General features: G+C 39.1%; 1 protein-coding gene across 1 annotated transcript; it reads left to right on the forward strand.

Moving 5' to 3' along the window:
• The first annotated feature begins 391 nt into the window (after positions 1-391).
• LOC136048822 (glycerol-3-phosphate acyltransferase 3-like) lies at positions 392-18141 on the forward strand. Its single transcript, XM_065736675.1, has 12 exons — positions 392-547; positions 6625-6697; positions 8254-8524; positions 9553-9627; positions 9761-9850; positions 11382-11475; positions 11758-11873; positions 13405-13460; positions 14585-14670; positions 15774-15902; positions 17428-17507; positions 17957-18141. The coding sequence occupies exons 1-12, from the start codon at positions 392-394 to the stop codon at positions 18069-18071; spliced, it is 1341 nt and encodes a 446-aa protein (XP_065592747.1). The 3' UTR covers positions 18072-18141.
• Positions 18142-22202: the final 4061 nt, after the last annotated feature.

The raw sequence follows: 22202 nt of genomic DNA on the forward strand, positions 1-22202 counted from the left end.
ACATTTTAGGTGATTTGAAAACCACACCTACTTGATTTTTTATTATAATCTATTGGCAGGACACCTTGGATAAACTAGCTGACATATTGACAAGTTTTCATTTGACAGCACCTTATTACCCGACATATATTCTTCTGCCCTGTGTTATATCTGGTGAGTAAATGCTTATCAATTATATGGAAGTGGGTGGAGCTAGGGCGGGAGAAGGGGTAAAAATTTTGCTATCAAGAGCATCTCTGGTGGCAGATTTAGAGTGTGGCAGCTCTCTCCTGGGAATAGCTTTGGCTTTTAGAATGTGTAATTTTTATTTGCCTGGTTCTCCACAGAGGTTTTAATAAGATGAGTAAATATTCTTAGAAAGACAGCAGGTTGGTGTTTTAAAGGAGCGAGCATGGAAGAAAGTAGACAGGTCTATAGTCTCACAGAGGGCAAAGTTTTGCTGATCTGGCTGGCTTCATTTGTAGTGCTAGTTCTTTTGCCTTCGATGTTTAGAGTATCGTTGGGGATTTCTCACGTCTATGTGAAAATTGTAATAAAAACATTGGAGGTAAGTTGAGTATTACATTTAAAAGGTATGTGACATTTTTAATTTAAAAGAAACCAACCCTGATCATATGAAATAGATGCCTTAAAAGCCATCAGGAGGGTTTTCATTAATTTTGAGGGTTTTTTTACAGGCTGTTTTTTTGGGGGGGTTAGGGTGGGGGTGTGGGAGGGGTGTTTTCTTTATGTGTTTTATTTTTGGAGGGATTTTTTTTCCACTTTTGACTTACGTGATTGTTCCTTTGAATGATATCTTTAATGATATTTAGTTAAGTGTTGGGTTATAGTACAGTATCAGGTTGAGGTTTTCTCATGTTCAAGTAGAGATTCTGCGATACGTGGGCTTCTAGTTCAAGCTGGTTATAATTCTTTATGCTGTTTTATGAAAATAAAATATAATTAAAATGATGTGCTAATTTATGAGAAGTTGTAAATAACAAGAAAATGTATTTTAGAAGTATGTAAGTTTAATGGATTTGGTTTGGTTGTTTCACTTATATTGCACAAATGAGTACAGTTCTAGGCAAGAACACAGACTGAACTTGTTTCAGTTCCATTTATAAATCTGTGTGATCCAGCAGTTGTAACTTCTGCTCTGAAAGACTTGAGGAATACACACCGTGCTCTACAAGCATAGGTCTCTAGAAGTGAACAGGTCATGGCTGAGATCCTGATTCTGTGGATAATTGTGAAAGTTTATTTTTTAATAAACAAGGATTCCATGTTATTTTTTAAGTCTGACCTTTTTTTATGTACATTAATGGCTAAAAGTAGGCTCATCACATGACATATTTAATAATTAATGCTCCATCTCTCCTGCCCTGCCAATTCTCTGTAATTTCTCCTATTAGAATTCCTACTAGTGATTAAGAACTACTTGGCAGAGACTGTCTTCAGCTGTTTAAACATCATTTGACATAGTGGACATGACTGCAACCTGTAGATGTTACCAGTTGTTTTCAGAAATTGATATCAGTGGGATATGATGAGCTGCTATGGCTTTATGTAATGTTGCTTTTATGTGTGATACTTTATTTATTAGGCAGTGGTATGCTGATAAAACTCTTACTGGTGTCTGAGTAAGGGGCTTGTGTCACTTCTGTATGAAATTGATTGAGTGAGGCTCTCACATCAAACACGAGCCCCAAGAGTTCATTTGGCAGCTTTGCTGCTGCAGTTGATAGATATTTAAATATTTTTGTGGGTGGTTTTTTGTTTTGTTTTGTTTTGCTTCCCTATCTCTCCCCTCCTCCATGCTTCTTCCAGTTCCAGAGGAAATTTGACCCATTGTAGAGCTGTTTCTATCAGAAGACTTTCTCTTTGGAAAGTGCATTCCTTTTAATTTTAATTTTTAATTGTCTGAAGTTTCCAAGTGTGATAATCTTGCCTTCAAAATGTATGGATTGATTTGTCAGAAAAAAAAAAAAAAAGTAGTAAGTCAATAAGTCAATAGTTCTGTGGTCTGATCCATCCTGCTATGTATAGTTTCCCAATTCTGCAGCAGCTGATAGCAGAGCACAACACAGCGCACTGCAGTTCAGGCTGATTCCATGCAGATGTTTTTTGGTTTTGGTGCTCAATTGAAAGTTGATTCCTGACTGTCTTGAAAGCAAAAAATGTTTTACTATGCTTTTAAATTCAGATTAATTTTGGCTGTTTTTCTGCTGAGTTATTATGCAAAAAGCTTCTCATGCCTCAAGTGTAGCAACAATGCGTCTTGGTGGGAAATGGGGGAGACGATGGAGGGTAAGTTGGGTCCCCTTTGCTTGTGCCATGTCTCACTTTGCCCTGAGGAAGTGAGAGCAGTACTGGGAAATGCTGGGCTAAAGCCTTTGCTTACACTTTCTGGGCCTCTTCTGAAAGTTCTGGGGGTTGTACCAAGTAGCACTGTGGAAATGGTGACTTGGCATGCAGTTAGCTTTAAAGCAGACTTGCATGCAGTTCAAGACGTGAGCAACTTGGCACTGGTAACCTAGTGAAATGTCAACCTGTTTCTAGCTGGGACGTTGGTTGTGTGAGCTCTTGCTAACAAGGTGATACAGAAATTCTATCCTCTGTTATTATTGCTAGCTTGAGTAGGGAAATACAGTGCTTTGCCCAGTAGCTACTCAAAAAATCCTTTAGGCCATACATCAGCACCATGCCAATGGTATCCCAGCAATATCTGCTTTTTAGGAAGTAGTAACAACTGATGGATATTTTACAAGAAATCCAACCTTGGATGCTGACTGGATTTTCTGTTATCATGCGTTTGATTTAACCTGTTATGTATTTACTCTGTAGTCCCACTGAATGAACCGAAAATTTCTAAGAACAATCTATGTTTGTTTTGTACAACTTTTAATTGAAAACACAAATGGAGAGACAGAATAGAAACGTGGTTTACTTTCTTCCAAGTTTTCTGAAATTGAGAAAAGTAGAAGAGTAGATGTGAAAATCAGGGGTTTTAAGACCAAATACTATATTTTTTTCCAAATTGCATTTGCAAAGAAAGGATATCTATAGCCCTTACTGAATTTGCTTGGAACTCAGCTTTGCAAAATCTGTTCCTAAGCGATGGGTAACGTTGTCATATGATGAAGTGCCTCTTTTTGATTTTCAGTTTCACCGAAGTGTTTTAGCAATGAGAACAGTGACTGTTAGAAATGAGCAAGATGGAATTGATGTACGGAAATACTCAAATTTGTTCTTTGCTTCTTTTCCAATGAGGAATCTAGAATTTGTTTGTTTAAAACAAAACAAATAAAAAAAAAAAGAAGGAGAATGAGACTAGACAGGGCAGCTTAGTGAGCTTAATGGAAAAAAATGTAGGTGCTTGATCATAGGCGGTGATTTTAGCTGGCACTAAAAACCCATTTGCCTTTTGGTAATTACATCAGAAGACTTTACATGGAGTAATTGCACCGAGGTGAGCACTGCCTTTGTCACTCGTGAGTACAAAGTTAAGAAGAGGGTTGAAAAACCCGTTTCTGTCAGTGATTAGGAGAAGGTTTTGAGAGATCATGGGAAAGGAGTGGTAGTAAAACATGGAAATATAAGGAAAGAAAAAAATGAATTATTACACAATACAGAAAAAAGAATACTGAACTGTACTTAAAAGGAAAAAAGGAGAAGAAAGATAGAAGAAATGAGATTTAAAAAGTGTTGGATATCATATAGCTTATAATGTTATTTGCTATGAAGAGAGTAATTAATATAATGTAGCATTATGCATGTTTATTTTGTTCAGAAGGTAATTATAGGGCACCTCTCATGGACTATTGGAGCTGAGGAGCCAAGTCTTCAGTAGTTCAGGTGGGATTACATGAAGGATGTTTGGACTTGTGTCCTCATCACTTGAGAAGTGGGTGGGAGGAAAACACAGAGCTGTCATTCACTCAGCAAACTTAGGAATGAAGTTACTCCATTCAGCTCTTCAATTCTGTGTTAGTTACAACATCTGTGGTTTTGTAAGCTATTCAGAATAGCCTTTCATTACAGTTTTGCAACAAAGACCAGACAGACAGTTCTGTCTCAATACTGTACAAAACAAAGGGAAGCAAAAAGCCTTATTTCGTATTTCAAAAACAAATGAAGCACACGGATGTCACAGAATGCCAGAGAAGATAGTAACTATGCTGCTGTATCTGTCCAAAGTTTGACCTAATCCTGGCTTTGGCAGGAGACAGCTTGTGTGCTTGATGAGAAGCCTGAGAGCTGTGTGAATGTACAGCTGTATTGCTAAGAATACTCTTCCTGCTACCCATTGCTTCGACCTCTTGTGCTGATTCATAAGTTAGGAGAGGTGACTTTGTGTTGCATATTCCATGACCGTTTTTGTCTGTGCCTTAATGTTCCTTGAACCTGTTTCAGTTGATCTCCAGCAATGTGTTCTGGGCAATGAACTCCACAGCTTAACCATCTGTTCTATGAAAATACATTACCTTCTTGCTGCTCATATCCACTGCCCAGTGCTTTCCTATGATGCTCCCCAGTTGCTGTGCTAGAAGACAAAATATTTAACTATGTTATGGGCTTGCTCTGCACCAGTTGAAATTTTGTAGATACTGTTTTCCAGGCTAATGTGTAACCATTCCTCTTCAGGAAGCCTTTCCTCCTCTGCCTTGTCCTCTGCCTTTGTTGTCTCAGTTGTCAGAGCGTTGCTTTTGTCCCATTATTTTTCTCTGCCGTGAGAATGAATTTTACAAATCAATTTTTTTCACTGTTCGTTCAGTTTTGACTTATCTTGCTCATTGAATTAGTTAATAGATTTTTGTGAGTCATTTGGTGATTGTACCCTTTTTCTACTTGGGAATCAAAAGATAGACTTATCGAGATATTCTAAAGGCAGTAAGGGCAAACTGATTTTTTGAGGTGCTTGCCAACTGGCAGATGACTGTTCATGTAGGTGCATGGTGGGCAAGATAAGCATGACAGACAAAATACAGGAAAGCAGAAAGTAGGAAAAGGGGCTTTACTTGCTGATATTTATTTATTTATTTATTTTCCTTCTTATCCCTCATACCTTAGGTTACTGGGGAAAAGAAGAGAACCAACAGCAAAATATGTACTGGTTAAATTTTCTGTGTGTCTACCTTGATTTTTTTTTTCCACAATGTTCTTGTTCATGTGGAGTATCTTTCTTTTCTCAGTGTGTGGGCTGTTGTTTTTTGATATCTCCTAGATCCCCACTCCTGAATGACTCACTGTGTGTTATCACAGCTTGAGACAGTTGATGTACCAGTTCAGCTTTCTTAGGGATTATGTGGTTCTGGAACAGCCACTATGTTTTAAATTTACACTGTATTTTAATGAAATGTTCTGGTATAGATAAGGCAAAGGTTTATGGGTATTTTTTTTCCCCTTTGCCTTATATAAGATTGATTTAATGGAATTTAATATATCACATCACTGTGTCCTTTGTTGTCGTTTCTCTCTTTCAGTACCAGCATCTTGAAAAATAAAAAAAAAAAAGTCAACCAAAGGCAACTACAGCATCCTAATTCTGCCATGATAAACCGTCTCTGTTCTGTCATTGAGTTTACCTTCAATAGCTAAGGAAGGAGCTGCTAGGAACCGTGCAAAACTTAAGCACAGTAAGAAACTAGTCAAAGTTAATGACACGTACAGATTTATAGGTCTGTAATGTGATGAAAACCCTTCGTGGTCAATCTGTACGGTTCCTTCAATGGTTGTGCTTGTCAGTAGGATGAGAAATAAACTGTTCTCCAAGAGCTTATCCTGAATAGAAGGATGTACTCTTGTCTGTAGTAGGTGGAAGAGTTAACGTCAGGTGAGGGCATATGCTGAGTGAGTCGTAGATTCCTTAAAAAATGAGAGCCCTAAAATCAAAGCTTACGCACAAGAACCTGATGTTCTTTCTTACGATGTGTGTATTGAGATAAATTGAGGAAGATCTAGTACTGAGAGCTACTGTTTATATGCTTGTATATGTATAATGAAAACATTTTGTGCCAACATAAAGCTTTAGATGTAGGCTTAGTGGTATGGTTGATCTTGAGTTTAGTGGTATTCTGCACAGGTAGAAGAAATTTGCTTTTTTCCAAAAAGACAGAAGGATAAAAGTTCATTACTGCAACTACAATCTTTGGAAATGCCATGAATATGGAATAGTCCTTTCTTTGTATTCTGTTAATGCAAATTGCATGAATGAACTAAGACTGACATATCTCTTTTTATTCTTTAAAACCCCTTTTTAGTTCTTTTTCCTGGAATGTTTCTCATGTCAGTGATATTAGTTTCCATCATTCTATTGCCTGAAGCTGACTGGGGAGGACAGAAACTGGGACTCGCAGTCCTCTCGAGTCTCATAGATAATTAAATAATTTGGTTAAAGAAAAAGAAAAGCTCCTGAAGATAATTTTGAGTCAAATGATCTTTCATTACAGTGACTACAGGTAATCAATGTAACTAATGAAATGGGAGGCGTTCAAGACAGCCTTCAGGCTGAATTTGAAAACTGAAGATCTGAGACCTAGCTTCAGTAAAGGAGGCTCAGACAATTCACTTAGAGCTGTTAAGGGTACCTGGAAATGACAAAATATAAACCATCAACATCTACTTTTCTTGTTTTGGGAACAGTGGGCTACCCTGCAGATTGAGAAAGGAATAAAAATGCAGAAGGCGCTGGCAGTTGAAAACTTAATCGCCAATGGTAAGAGCTCTGAACTAAAATGATGCACCACTGTTCATCTGGTACAAAGGCAGCTACTTTGATATCTCACCCAGGGAAGAGTGAACAGAGAAATAAATATCATCTGATGTTAAGTAGGTAAATAAAGAGTTCAATGAGCAAATAGTTGCTGATGTAAACTAACAAAGGAGACCTTATGTGTATAATAAGAAGGATGTCTGTGAGTGATTGAGCCTTCTGAATAAAAGGCATTAAAGGAAACCATGTGGGTAAAGAATGAAGTTGCTGATAACCATTGGGGAAGCTGTCTCTCTTGTCATGTCTATTTTGTAATTCTGTCTCCATCAGTTCTCTCTATTTACAAGATCAAGAGTGACTAAGATTTGCACCTGACATTGCTTGTTACGGTTTTTCTCTTGCTTCTTGTACCTCCTAGCATGCAAAAGACTGAGTCTCAAGTAAAGCAGCTACCACTACCCTGTGGATCACAGATTCCTGTTGCACCTTCTGTAGGTACAGGGTCAGAATTGGAGAGAGTAATTTTTTTTCATATCTGTTTTTCCTTTCTCCTTTCCCACAAAGGAGGTGGCTAGTGCCATTCTTAGTCTTTAGTCACACTGGCTATTAGCTAATGACTTCAAGTCTGATGATTTCCTGGACATTGAAAGTTTGACCAAAGCACAGCTGGAGGGAGTTTTCTGATTCTGATCAGCTAACGGGATGCTGATTAAGGCTCTTGAAATGAGCCTTATTTAAAAATAAATAATAATAATTAAAAAATAGTAAAAGAATATTAGCTGATATGGTTCTAGTCATTGTAACCAGACAGGTAGGAATCTGGTCCCTGAGTGACCTCAGCAAACACTGCTAAAACTGCAGGTGTGGCCAACCTGTGAGGTATTAATTTTACAGATATGAAATATGAATTAGTTTTTATTCTTTCTCTACTGTGCGATTATCTTACAGTGTGTATAACTCAGATAAAAATATAAAGCTTTAATGTTTGTTGGTAGTGTGATGATTTTTAAAGGAGAGAGGATAGGGAGAAGATAGTTCTGAAAAAAAATATCAGAGGAAGGTATTTGTTACAGCTGGGAAAACACTGTGGAAAGAGTAAAACTAAACAACAGCAGCAAAGTCAACAATATAAACAGTGCCTAGCTTTGAGTCAGGGCAAGAGGAGAAATCTGAGCAGTACACTGACAACATCTGGAGTTGTGTATACTTATGTTGTTTGGTAAATGACAGTGAAGTAGGTGTAGTGCTCAGGGCTTTATTTGCAGCTCGTTCTGAATGCTTGTCTCCTTCAATAATTTTGTGGTGTGACGTGGCATAGGATTAGAGAAGTAACTTATGGAATTGAGTGCCAGTACATACACAAAGCATACCAATGCAATTATGGTGCTTAGAATGGAAGGAAAGCTTCTCTACTTCTCTAAAGTACAATTATTTTACTTTTTTGGGTCTATGTTGTCTGTTTTACTTAGTGGGAAGGAAGACTCATTTCCTCATGCTGTTTGCTTGGTTTTGTTTTTTTGTTTTTGTTTTCATTTTTCTGCTTGTTTTCTGAAACTAAGGGATCATCCAGAGAGAGGAAACCTCCATGGAAAAAGAGATTGCTGGGCAACATAGGGGGTACTTCAACCTTGCAGATGTTATGTACTTTGCCAAGAAGGGGTGTGAGGAAGTTGCAGAAGATGAAGTCACACAGCGGTTCACCTCTGAGGAGCTGTTGTCCTGGAATCTCCTCAGCAGAACCAATGCCAACTTTCACCGTGTCAGCTGGCAGCTGACTGCTGTGTGGGTCATTGGGATCTTAACCCGGTATTGTCTCCTGGTGCCTTTTCGGTGAGCCAAATGTAATTTGCTGGGATTGTTTTTTCATATTACTTTTATCAGGAGGTACGACATTATATGTTATTGCCTAGTGCAGAAATCAGGATGTGTCAGGACTACTTCCCAGGTTGTCACCAAAACTCTCCAGAGGGAAAACAGAATGCTCAAGATGTATGTTTCTTACGTTCTGAATGTTTTATTAGTATGCAAATATATGTATTCATCTGATTTGTTTTTTAAATCATAACAATGATCCGGATAACTTTTTGTTATATAAAATAAAAGCTGTTTCAGCTGAGAGTGTCAGGCTTTACCTGTGTTTCCTGTATGCAGACCCCTTGGGATGTGAAGCAAAGCCAGTGTTCTGTCACCACAGGGCTGGGTGGAAGAAAGAAAGAGACAACCCACAGAATGTATTTCTTTACAGAAGTTTGTATGCTTTTTTATGCAAAAGCAGCCTTTATTACATTGACCAGACAGATTTCCGAACAGTTAAGCACATAGCGGAGCACAACTACCTGTGTGTCAACTTAGATATGTAGAAGCCATTTATGTAGAAGACACTATTTATGCAGGTATAGCTTTAATGTTTGTTTTACTGAGCCATTAGTGGCCAACAACACTTCATTTTCACATTTGTAGAGTGATTTACTGTTTGGAATAGAAATAGCTACTGGTATTTCTGAGTAGATTTGTAAAAACTTAATTGTAGTTTTGCTACTCAGAAATCTCACCTGTGATAACAAATCACATAGTCACTACTTGCCAGAGACAATGAATTCTTTTCCACTTGATGCCTTGAGATCAAGTTGTGTTTCTTTCTGTAAAAATAGGCTCCAAGAAGCACAGTTTTCTATTGGAGGATTAATGGAATGAATACCTGTGCACACATCATTGGTTTTAATTTTTTATGTTGATAGTTAGATGCTGTTTATGGTGGATAGAAGCATCCTGGAAAAGAATTGAAGGGTTAAAAGATTTTCAGCATCCTCTTCCAGTTTTGATTCTTATCAATTAATGAAGATTATTTTACTTTTTAGCATCTTCTTGTCTTTCTTCAGCATCCTCTTGCTGGTCACAGCAACTACGGTAGTAGGACAGTTTCCAAATGGCAGGTGGGTGTTTTCTGAAGGCTTCTTCCACTTCTCTTGCATTTCTTTGAGGAACTGAATTAGGGTATTGGAACTGAAATGTGCTCGAATTTGGAGAGTTGACATGTACAATTGTGGGGTGACTTTTTTCTTCCAGGGTTAAACACTGGCTGAGTAACCAGGTTCAGATGACATGTGCTGCATTAGGTATCCGATGTCTGAGCGGTCTTGTCCAATTCCACAACAGGTGAGTGGTGCAACCTTGGTCTTGTCTATTATTCATTTCATATAGTACTGAATCTCAAGTTTCAGAGAGGGTTTTTCATTCCATTATTGCACAGATACTCATATTGAATTGCCTTACTGGAACTTGTGTAGGTCGTGTAGACTTTGTCTATCTTGATTACTTTCAAGATGTTTTTGTGCTCTGCTGTGTTGTCTCTTGGGTATTTTGTAGATAATGCAGTGTTTAGAGTCATGCTGTTGTTTCATTGTTGTCAGCCTGTTTATTCATTATTAAATACAGGCTTAGACATTTTTATTTATGTTTGCTATTAACATGTTATAATTGCCTGGGAATACATCAGCATAAAAACTTCACCTGTTCAGTTTGGCAATTTATTTGGTAACTTAAGCCTTCATATTCACATCTCTGGTATGTTATGGATGGTGTTTGAGTAACCTCTAATATCTCACTTGCTTAGTTGTGGACGTTTATATAACAGAGGTCCTCAAAATATTTTCTGTTGATAATTTAGAAAGGAAAGAAAGCCATGCTTTAGTATCTATGAGTTCAAGTTTAGTGTTTGAGTAGCCTTTGATATAGGCCTCTGAGAATGGTAACAAATGCAGTTGAAATGCCTTCTCCAGTGATGGTGCATATTCTAAGCTGTAAGGAAAATGATTTTGACCAAAACTACAGAAATCAGAAGGGATTCTCATAGAATCACAGAATTGTAGGGGCTGGAAGGGACCTCTAGAACTCATCAAGTCCAACCCCTGCCAAAGCAGCTCCCTACCCAGGTTGCACAGGTAGGTGTCCAGTTGGTCTTGAACATGAGAAGGAGACTCCACCACCTCCCTGTGCAGCCTGTGCCAGTGCTCTGTCACTGCACTGTGACAATGTTCTTATGCACATTTGTGTGGAACATCCTATGCTTCAGATTGTGGCCATTTCCCCTCATCCTATCACCATACATCACTGAGAGGAGTCCAGCCTCATGCCTTTGCATCCCACTCATAAGATATTTATGGACATGGATCAGATCCCCTCTGAGTCTTCTTTTCTCAAGGCTGAACAGACCCAGGTGTCTCAGCCTTTCCTCATAAGAGAGATGCTCCAGACACTTTATCATCTTTGTAGCCCTCCACTGGACTGTTTCAGGAAGATCCCTGTCTCTTTTGTACCAGGGAGCCCAGAACTGGACACAGTACTCCAGGTGAGGCCTCACCAGGGCAGAGTAGAGGGGGAGGATCACCTCCCTTGACCTGCTGGCCGTGATCTGTTTTGGGGGGGGAGAGATGACTCTCGAATGTATGGGGAAAGGTGACTTCTGTAATGTACAGCCAGAAGTTTTAACCTACCTTAGAGTTCTACTAGTATTTTAAATTGCCTTGAATTCTTCTGCTTTCATTATCCACAGATAACTTATTTACACATATGTTCTTGTCACCAAGCATCTTTGTTGTGGATGTACATTTGCTAGGTAGATGACCTGGTGGGACCCGCAGTCTAAAGAGTAAACATGATGTAATTACTCTCATGGTTGTTGTTACAGGGAAAACAGGCCACAGAAAGGAGGCATATGTGTAGCCAACCACACGTCTCCACTAGATGTTCTAATCCTGGCTAGTGATGGATGCTATTCCTTGGTATGAGCAAGAGAGATGGTAAATATTGGTAATGCTGAGGTACTCACAGATACGGTGTTGGGCAGGAGGATAAAGTTACTGGTAGAGAGAGTGGGATTTTTGAGATTTCAAATTCTCCTTTTCAGAACTTCTATTCAGACAAGTAAGTGTATGCACACTTTTGGCCAAAGTAAATGTGTAATTCTTGAAAAAAGTTTAGAACTTGATGAATCTTTGGTTAGAATTTTGTCAATTAAATAACTGTATTTTTGCCTTATAAGTATTTCAGTTTTTGGCTTGCAGGTTGGCCAGGTACATGGCGGGCTTTTGGGACTTATTCAGAAATCTTGCATGCAAACCAGTCAGCATGTTTTGTTTGAACGTTCAGAAATGAAAGATCGTCATCTGGTGAGAAAAAGGTAGGACAGTGAGGTTTTCTCTTATTTTACTCATCAGGTCTAGTAATTGTGAGGTCCCACTGAGCTGACAGTGTTCTGACCATGCAGCTCTTCTTGTCAGGCAGCTGTAGTTATTTGTAAGATTTGGAACTACTCTGACAATGAAGATGCAAGCTGTAGTGCTGCTCTTTGGAACTTTGTTTGTCCTCTAACCTCTGTGAATTTCCACGTTGGCACAATCAGGCTGCTGGCTGCAGGGAGATGCATGCTCATTCATTTTCAAGGCTGATGATTCTGGATGTCAGGACCAACACTGGAGCTTTGTCAGCATATCAGTTTTCTAGATAATACCTTATCCTTATACTTTTTTCCATCAGCACTGAGCATCAGAAGTCTGATTACGCTAGTTGCGAATACAGGAGAAAGGGAAGCTGACAGTAGCACATATTAACATCAGGCTAACCTATTTGCTTGTGGAAATAAACAGATTATCTGAGGAAGCTAGTCACAACTCATTAGAAACGTCCACAGTACTCGGCTGTCTTGCATGCAGAAGTTTGCAGGAGGAATTAAACAAGTTTGTGGTGAAGTAAATTATCATGGTACCACCTAGCTTCTAGAAGCTGGAAGAGCATTTTGAGGAGGTGTTAGTGCATGTTGTCTGTGCTGCTTCAAAGGCCTGCAGTGCTATTCCTGGCAGAGGCAGTATATGAGACTTTTAAGGACATGAAAATGATAGACTTGTTATGGCATTTGCTGGTGTCTAGGTCTTCTTAGTCTACTGAAATCTTCATGAAATAGGGTGCAATGCAGCTAACGTGAAACAAGCATCTATGGGATCTATGTCCTTAAAAAAGGGAAGAGGTGCCCCTCTACTGTATAGATCTCTGCTTTTTTTGGTGTTTGATTATGCTCTTTTATGTGGAGTTCAGAGGAACTATATGGTTTGGATTCATAGGATAGGCAGATAGGTATCTTGAAAACAGATAGATTTTGTATGGTAGTAACCTGCTTAAGTGTGTTATTTGTTTTAAAGCAGTTGTTTTAAAGTAATGAAGAAAATGCAGTGAAGTAGCTTTCTTTCTCATACCTAGAGAGAAACATCAAAGGTGTATAAACTGATGTTTATACATATACACATCAGCACAAAATCTTAAAATATGGAATACTCTTTATTAAAAAAGTAGAACAGCGGTCAACAAAAATTCAACATTGTTCATTACTAGAACCTGTCAAAGATAAATAGAAAGCAGTTTTTACATGCCACTGTATCATTACTGTCAGGCTTTCTATTAATTGGGTCCAAACAGTGAAATAAAAGGATAGTGTAGAATTCTGTGGAAAATCTATTTATGTATTTAGCAAGAGAAAACCTTCAAGGCCTGAAACTAGTACACATCCTTGCTGAGACCACTGTCTGTCAAAGAAATATAGGCAAGAGCTTTTCCTGTTCTGTGTAAGAGATAATCCATATTTAGACTCTTGACCAAATACAAATACGAGAGTCTTCTTTAAAAAATGAAGCATACAGTGCAATTTTTTCTCTCCACAGAATCAGAGAACACATTGCTGATAAGGCCAAATTACCCATTTTAATTTTTCCAGAAGGTAGGAACCAACTCTGTATTGCTTTGCTCACTTTACACTGAGTGCGGTTTATCATATCTGATCTTTAAAACTGAGGTGTAAAATTATTGAGCCCTTGTGAGATATTAAAAGTCAGATTCTACTGTTCAACAAAATTTGATGACAGTTTATCTGGTTTAGTGTGTTGCAACCTGACCCTGAGCTACTCTGGGTAATGTACGGAGATCACAGAGTTCAGGAACCCTTTGGGGTAAATTAAGGTGAAATGACACCAAATGATCAGTTAAATGTTTATTTGTATCCTACTATGATATTTAGATTTAAGTATCTATACCTTATTGGCAATAATCTATGATAGTATGGCTTGCATTATGTTCTAATATGACTTGGAAAGAGAGAAAGAGAGAAAAGGAGAGAGAGAGAGAGAAAGAGGAAAAAAAAAAAAGATATCACCCCCCTTGGATCCTGTGATGTAATTGAGGTGGTTCCTCCTGTGGTGGGTGCATACCTGAACTGGCAGTATTCTGCCTTTCACATGCTTGTGACCTACCCCCCCAGAAGGAGTTCAGTCACCAGTGGTAAACGAGTACGAGGTCTCAGGTGGTTGTCAGGTCCCCTCTAACACTGTGATCGAGGTAAGGAGCTACCCTGCCCAAGTGCATTTTGAGATCTAGACTATTCTGGGAGTGAGTCAGAGGGACATCAGGAGGTCTCGCTCTCCCTCTGCCCAGATTACTACTAGTTGACCCTCTTTGGTGTGAAAGGTGTAGTTTGTGAGATCTCTCCTTTTCCCACTAAGTTTTCCTGTTGTAATTCAACCGATCTTTATGTTATCGCAAACTCAAAGAAACTGGTCAGGAAAAGTGATACCTTGCCTTCACAAGACTCTCCTACTCCAACCATTCCTTATCTTGCTCCTTATCTGGTTAAATGGTGATCTCCTTTTACACTTCTACCAACATTAACCCTTTTGCTTCTCAGTCTCTGACATAGTATAGTATAATGGCTCTGGGATTATGTTTCTGAATGAAAGACTGTGTTCTCTTCTAGCAACTTCATTCTCTTTAAGGCAGTATAGGATGCATTTGCTGATATATTTTTTTTCAGAATCGATTGAACTTTTTGTGTATTTCCATTCTGGTCAGGTACCTGCATAAACAACACGTCAGTTATGATGTTTAAGAAGGGAAGCTTTGAAGTAGGAGGGACCATCCATCCTGTAGCTATCAAAGTAAGTATGGAAAATGATTTTGCTGAATGGTTTGGGAACAGCTTGAAAATTACAGTGCTGTGTGTTTAGTTCTACCTGGTCTTTCTGTTCTGGGGCTACTGGCTCTTGATGGATAAAGGCACTGGTAATTGAATTATTCTCTTGGTGCTTGCAGAACACTCTAGTAAGCTTAGGTTAAGTCATTCTGGCTCTAGATACATGACTTCCTTTTCCTGAAGCTATAATGTTGCATAACCTTATGGAAATTGTTACAGGTAGCTTGAGCTTTATCAAGTAAACCTTTCAAGTCAGCATATCTGTAGATGATGAATCTTTACATATTGAGTAGCTCTATCTGATTGTAGTTGAGATTTGTCTCAGTGGGTCAGTCCTAGTTTGAGGTGCTGTGTTGCTTGTAAGGGTTCTTAGAATTATGTACTATCCTGAGTTGGAAGGGACCCACAGGATTATTGAGCTCAGCCCCTGGCTCCATGCAGGACCGTCCCACATTAAAACCCAGTGTCTGAGAGCACTGTCCAAATGCTCCTTGAGCTCTGGCAGCTTGGTGCCATAACCACTGCCCTGTGGAGCTTGCTGCAGTGCCTGGTAATCCCTTCCCTCAGCTGACTAGCAGTGCTGAGTCTGATACACCCCAGGGTACTGTTGGCCCTTTTTGCTGCTGGGGTACACAGGTTGACTTGTATTAACTTGCAACGAATGTTAAAACATGGAGCTTTGAAATATAATTACTTCTAGAAAGTATGATTAGATTTGTCCCTCATGTAACAAGTCGTCATATGACTTCACAGCAAAAAAATGACTGTCTGTGTGATTGGAGCTAAGCACAGCTGAACACTGTGTAGTCAAGGATGTGCTCTTATTCTGCATGTACTGGGTGTTTTGTGCCTCTGGGCTGTCTTTCTTCAGAACTGGTATCGTATTCTTTCTCACATCATATTTTTTCATACACTTCTACTGTATCATCACTGAAGTGCTTATTGTATCTCTGGGTGATCTCTGATTGCTGTTACCTCTTCCCCTATCATTCTGTGCATATGTCCTGCATCTTCCTGGATTGCCTAGATGTTGTTTGAGCCCTTCAGCTTATTCTTTTTGTCTTCCAGTATGACCCTCGCTTTGGAGATGCGTTCTGGAACAGCACCAAGTATTCCATGTTGACCTATAGTTTTAATGTGTTGACCAGCTGGGCTATTGTCTGTAATGTGTGGTACCTGCCACCAATGGTCAAAGAGGTACTTATGCTTTTGTCTATGTTTTGGAAATGCTCAAAAATGGTTTCTAAGAGGAAACCTGCATTACTATTGTCGTTATATCAGTAAATCTTTATTGACAGTGTAATGGAAAAGTATAGAAAGTGACGCTGTACTCGTAAAATTAAGCAAGGGTTGTAAATCAGGATGTGCAGCCTGCTAGGGTAATGACAGCAATCTTAATAAGCAAGGGCTGCTCCAGAAGTAATTTTATTTTATTATGTTAGTTTTATTATTTCTATCTCTAACGTTTATGGTTCACTCTTGGCATAAACTAAGCTAATTTCTGTGCAGGTTGTAAACTTCCCATCCCATAGTCACTTACCTATGTGTAGATAGCTCAGAGCCCTTGTAACTGCACAACTGAAGTATAGTCACCACTTTGACATCCCTGCTGCAAGGAAAACTTCACACTTAACAAAACAAAGTTGCAAACTTAAAAGATGGATTTGCATCCTCCCTCTAGCTTGTTTCTCATTGAAATTCTTGGCTAACCTGGTGTACAAAACATTTATTACTCATAGGTTTATATGACATCCATCTGTTTAGAAATAGTTAAAAAGTCCTTAATTTTAATAGGCTTGAGAAGGTATTAACAGCAGCTTTAGGAAGGTGGATGTGGATCTTGGGTCCAGAAGATTGTCTTTTTCACTGAAAACTTTTTTTACTAGCGAACACGGAACCTTTATTTCCTTCACCTTGTGAGTAAGTTCCAGAAAGCTGACAATCTTATAAAAAGCTGTCTAGAGTTTTCATTTGGCTAGTTTCTGTCTGCTTTAGATTCACTCATTTCTAGCTCTCTGCAAGTCAGGCCAGTTAAAGACTGTTACTCTGTGTGTTTTTTCTTAATTTCTTTTTCTGGTGTAGGGAGACTGTGTGGGACACCTGAAACAGCAGAGAAAGCTGTATAACATGGGTGTGATGGCACACTGCCCCTGAGCACCGACTTGAAGCTGAAAGCCTAGGCTTTAACTCCAGCAATGCCTGTTCTGGTGCTGCCTACCCCAGCTTTTGCTCAGCCCTAGTTTCGGAAGGCGGGCTGCTGTGATGACACTTCTTGAGTGTTTTCTGCAGTTAGAGCAGACAGAGCCTTACTGACTGGTGCTGAGATGCCTGCCCCTAGCTCTGTTGAAGGCACACTGCCTCCTTCCTCCAAGGCAGTGCATTCCCAGCTTCTTGGGGTTAGATTGGTGCCAAGGTACTGGCTGCAGATACATTCCCATGCTCTAGCCAGACCTGTGGCCTTGTTCTATGTGATACTTTGAACTGCCATGGAAAGTGCAGAGCATCACACTTTGTTCTTCTTGGCACTGGGTGATCACAAACTCAGCACGCTGACTGGCCAGGTGGCATTCCTCAGGAGCAGCTGGAATATATTTGCAGCATGCATTTGTCTTGTGGGCCTGTCACAAACTGAAGTGCCTGGTTTCTGACAGTAGCTGTCTCTTCAAGTGAGACGTAGAGAAAATGATTCAACTGTGCAGCAAATCACCACTGTCTTTTTCAGGAAGAAGAAGATGCTGTTCACTTTGCCAACAGAGTCAAGGCTGTCATTGCTGCTCAGGGAGGAATGTCTGTACTTCCTTGGTAAGAGAGAATGCCTTTGAAGATGAGTTAAAGATATATTTAGGTGTTTTGTCATCTAAAACTTAAGCCTAGATTCTTTTTTAAATTTCTTCCTCGTTTTCTTTGCTTTGGCTTAGTCCTTCACCCTTACACACTCTGAGTGAGACACTATTTCCTTATTCTGTTAACAGCTTTACTAGTATAGGAAGACTAATAAAACATAGAAAGATAAGTATTTCCAGCCAGTGGAATTAGGTGAGAATAAGTAGTTTGCTTGGTAAACATCGGATTAAAGGGAGGCTGTTGCTTATGGTGCGATAGATCTTAGTGGAGCAAATCATTCAGTGTTGGGTTGCAAAAGCCAGCATCTGGGGTGAAAGTTGCTGTTACTAGGCGATCTAAATACTGTAGCATTTTTCTCTCTTTACTCTGACTGAACTGAAGGCCATTTCCTTATCTGTATATTTCAGGGATGGAGGACTGAAAAGAAAAAAAGTCAAAGAGTCTTTCAAGGAAGAGCAACAGAAAAAATATTGCCAGCTAGTGACAGAAAATGGATCTGTGGGAAATGGGAATGTTTATTAAATGTTATTTATTTTATCTCATATTTTTTTTGACTGGACTTATCCTCGTGGAATATGGGCTTTTTTTTATATTAAAACTCACATTCTTTCCTGCTGTTCGTCAGATATTCTGCATATGACACAACAGGGAAGTCATGAAGAAGTAGTATTTTCTTTTAAATAAGGATATTGGTTTAAAAAGAGGAACATTTACGAGATTCTTGTGAAGTTCTCTTCAATGATGAATGTGAAGAATCTGCAATAAAATTACCTAGGATCGGTAAAACATTAAAAAAAAAATCTTTGAGTGCTCACAGACTTAACTGTTGTTTCGTATGTCTTCACAACCTGTATCAGCATCTTGTTTTAGCCTTTTTCCTGTGAGCTGCAGGCACTGTGTTGGTGTAGAGCTACGCTTGCCCTCTGAGAAGACATGGACAGTTCACCATAATGCTTTCAGGATTCCAAGATGCAGATGAAGTGTTGGATGTCAGAGGGAAAAAAGCACTTGCTGACTTTACTCTCCGTGTCACGAGACAAGTGATTGCCAGGTAGGATGTTTCCCACAGCCCCATTGACTAACAGAGCAGCAGCCATGGCAGCGTATCCCAGTTGCCTGTTTGTGTGATGTGGGGATCAGTCAGTGAAAGCTGAGGACAGTGGTGTGGGAGAATGTATTTTAAAACTTACATTTTGTCTTCTGATTTTCCTATACCCCTTCCTGTGTCTGTCTGTATGCATTGCACAAATTAAAGAAAACCTGTTATCATGGCTGTGGTGTAATTATTGCTTCTTAAGTCTTAGATGACACTTTTTAAATCTCTTCAGTGTGCCAGAGTTTAAAATTGGGAATACTTTTTCCATGTGGCAGATGTCTTAGAGTCACTGACAGAGATTGTAGTTCTATGTGTTGGGTCTATAGTTCCCGCATTACCACGTCACTTCATCTTGCTCAGAGATGGAAGTGGAGACAGAGTAGGCAAAAAGGGATAGAGAGGGAAGAGTTGTGGTTAACTGTGCCAATTGACAGGTGCGTTTATATTTATATATATATATTTATATATTTAAATTGGTGCTTGTACAAGGTGTATAGACAAGATGTATCATTGCCCTGAAGAAAACTGCATCTCTGTCTTCCTCAGGAGCCCAAAATAGCAGCAGTAGAAATGGGAAACTTCTTCTCTTATTTGTCATTTAATATACTTGCCTTTCAGCTCCTTCATCATTCAGCTTTGCATTTGTAATCAATCGGATGTCTTCTTTACTGAATAAAATATGATGGCCTTCTGAGACAGCTAACTAGCTCTGCACTGTAAAACATTGCTTTGCTTTAAAATGTGTTGCAGCTTGTAAAAAATTGAATAAGTGATGCTAACTGTTGCTGCGACCCTAATTTATCATATTGATGAAACGGATATGGATCGAGACCATTGGAGGTGTGTTCATCCCATACTTCTGAGATGCCTAAAGTAGAGGGCTATATGTTCAAAATAAAAGTATGTTGGAATGAGTGCAGAGTCTTGGAGCACAGAGTGGGTCAGGGAGGGATCCACAATCTTAAACCACTTTGGTGTTCTCCTGCTTGTGCCCTGGGCCAAAGGCTGGAGCTGCCTGCCATGTCTTTGGTCTCAAGGTCTTGAATAAGTAAAGGCAACTGTCAGAATCCTACACAGGCTGGATTACCATGTCTTACTTGCTTCTCCTTCCTCAGATATGCTTTCAGCACTAGGGCTTGTGAATAAGTCACCTGAAAGCAACTTTTACGATGCTCGTGTTACTATTGCCTAACTCTTCCTTGGGGGGACGTAGAACTTGTAAAGATGATTTATGCTTTCACCACATTATTCACCACACATTGAGTATGCAGACTGAAATGACTTAAAGACCTGGCTCATATTTTTGGGTTTTAACCTCCAGACTAAGAAGAGGTCATCATATGCATATATGAGAAGTTATAAGTTATATATGTTATATATATGATAAAGTTATATATGTTTTATATATATTTAACTTCTCATGTTCAAAGTATATTGTGCTGCTCTGCTAATAGTACAAAGTAACCTGAAGCTTTCTAACTTTCCAGTGAGTTTACACATGATTGACTGTGACTGCCCTAATCTACCAGTTTTTTAGAAAGCTTCTCTAAGTTTCCTGACCCTCCGAGAACATATGTGAATCAAATATCAGAAGGGACCAGAAGTTTTGAGGTTTGACTTTGTTTCCTAGAATTGGTTTGATAACACAATGTAAGGGATGCCTAAATGCTTGCTATTTATTAAGAGCCTAGCTCAGATGTGAGAAATCTTAGTTCATAATATCTAAAGAAATGTTACAGATGACTAGAAGACTTAGTGATAAGCAACTTCATGACCTCTTGGAGTACTAAGTCAGAGTTTTGAAAAACCTCTCAAAATCCTGTACTGTAATGTATCTGCAGTTGAAGACTGACTGCTGTAGCTATGGAGTTGTTACTCCTCTTTCCTCCAGAAGTCTTTTTTACAGCTGTGTTACCTTTAAGAATGTCTGCAGCGCTCTTCTCTCTGACTTCAGCTGAGCTGCTCTGTGTTGCAGGGAGATCCTCTCTCTTTCCTAGCTACCTGATCAAGTCCCTTTTGTGTCTGTTTTGAGGGACTCCCAGTACGTATGATAAGAAATGTGCTTTAAAAGTAATGTGAAGAGTGCCATTCAGTCAGCACTAGAAAACTTCCCTGTACATCTTTCTTAAAATGTCATTATGATATGGAAATGTTCGTTTCATTTGTACTTGGACATTTAATATAATGCTGAAGGCATTATGATACAGCAGATGTTCTGGACTTGTTTCTGCCAGCCCGTTTCTTGGAGCAGCAGTGAAAATGACAGGGCAGCCTGTGCAGCTTTCCAGGGTTGTGTGGTTTGAGGCCTGATTTCGAGTAGAACAGTGAAGTTAGGTCACAGGTTCATCACAGACAGAACCTCTGATTTTTATATGCTATGGATTATTTGCTTTTGGAAGTGCTTATCCTGTGGTGAAAAACCCATTTGTTCATGTGCTTTCAAAGACATTCCAAAGCTTTGAAACAGATTACGGAGACGACCCGTGCAGGTTTCTTATGATCATCTGGTTTTGGAGAAGTACTCTCAGGAACTAGTATAGAGACAGAGGCCTTCTTGCCTCTTTTTGTTGTTTCTCTACAGGACCTTAGCTTTGTATCCATTTCTCCTCTCCCCTCCTGCTCCTTGATTTACTATTCTATTTAATGGTGGCTTCTCAATCAGCGTAGCAGACTCCTTTGTGAGCAGGGTTCATTCTGATCAATTGTAATCAAGGCTGGCATTCAGTACATCCAATCAATGCTGTTCTATATAATGGCCATGCTATTGACTGATTTCTAATCTTACAGTATGTTGAGCCCTGTTGAACTCTTTTAATATGATAATTGCTTTACTAATCAGTAGTCATGATTGGTGTGCAATTGAGAATTATTGACATCAGTTCCTATCCCTTGGCATTTGTATTTGGCCGTAAGGAAGATGCATGTGGCAAAACATTTTATGTGCTGATGGATATTAAATAGATTAATAGTGAGGGAAATGCTACATCCTTGTATACCAGTTTTTTTACAATCAGAAAATTTAGGAAGGAAATTTTTCCTTTATATAGGAATAGCTACTAAATACTACTTTTTGACATCCTATAGGCAGCTATTAAACAATGTATAAGAACATTACAAGCATTCATTAGTCTGTTTTAATGCGATAGTTAGTATTTAAATATTACCTATTGATTATATAATATACATTTTAAATGTGCATGATATATGGCTAGAGTCAGTCTCCTTTACCCACATAATGAATAAGTTTACAAGAGATGTGAGTACCTACACACATTTGATGAAATTGTGTTGTTTCAAATAACCACACAATTTGTCAGCGTTTTTTCATTTTATTCCATGAAACACAGCTATAGTTGAATAGAAAACTATATACGTATCGTGTATATATCATAAATTCACGAAATGTTCGATTTCAGCTGAAGTTGGCTTCTCTCCAGCTGCTCTCGCTGTGGGACCAGGAGGCGGCAGCACTGCGCTCGGCTCTATCGCAGCGGAGAGGCACAGAACCTTATCAACGTGCCGTTCGGGAAGCACAACCCGTAATAGTACTTAAGTAA

The sequence above is a fragment of the Cyrtonyx montezumae genome, unplaced genomic scaffold, assembly GCF_038088225.1.
Source record: "Cyrtonyx montezumae isolate F1298 unplaced genomic scaffold, pur_monq_1.0 scaffold_2, whole genome shotgun sequence".
Classification (NCBI taxonomy): domain Eukaryota; kingdom Metazoa; phylum Chordata; class Aves; order Galliformes; family Odontophoridae; genus Cyrtonyx; species Cyrtonyx montezumae.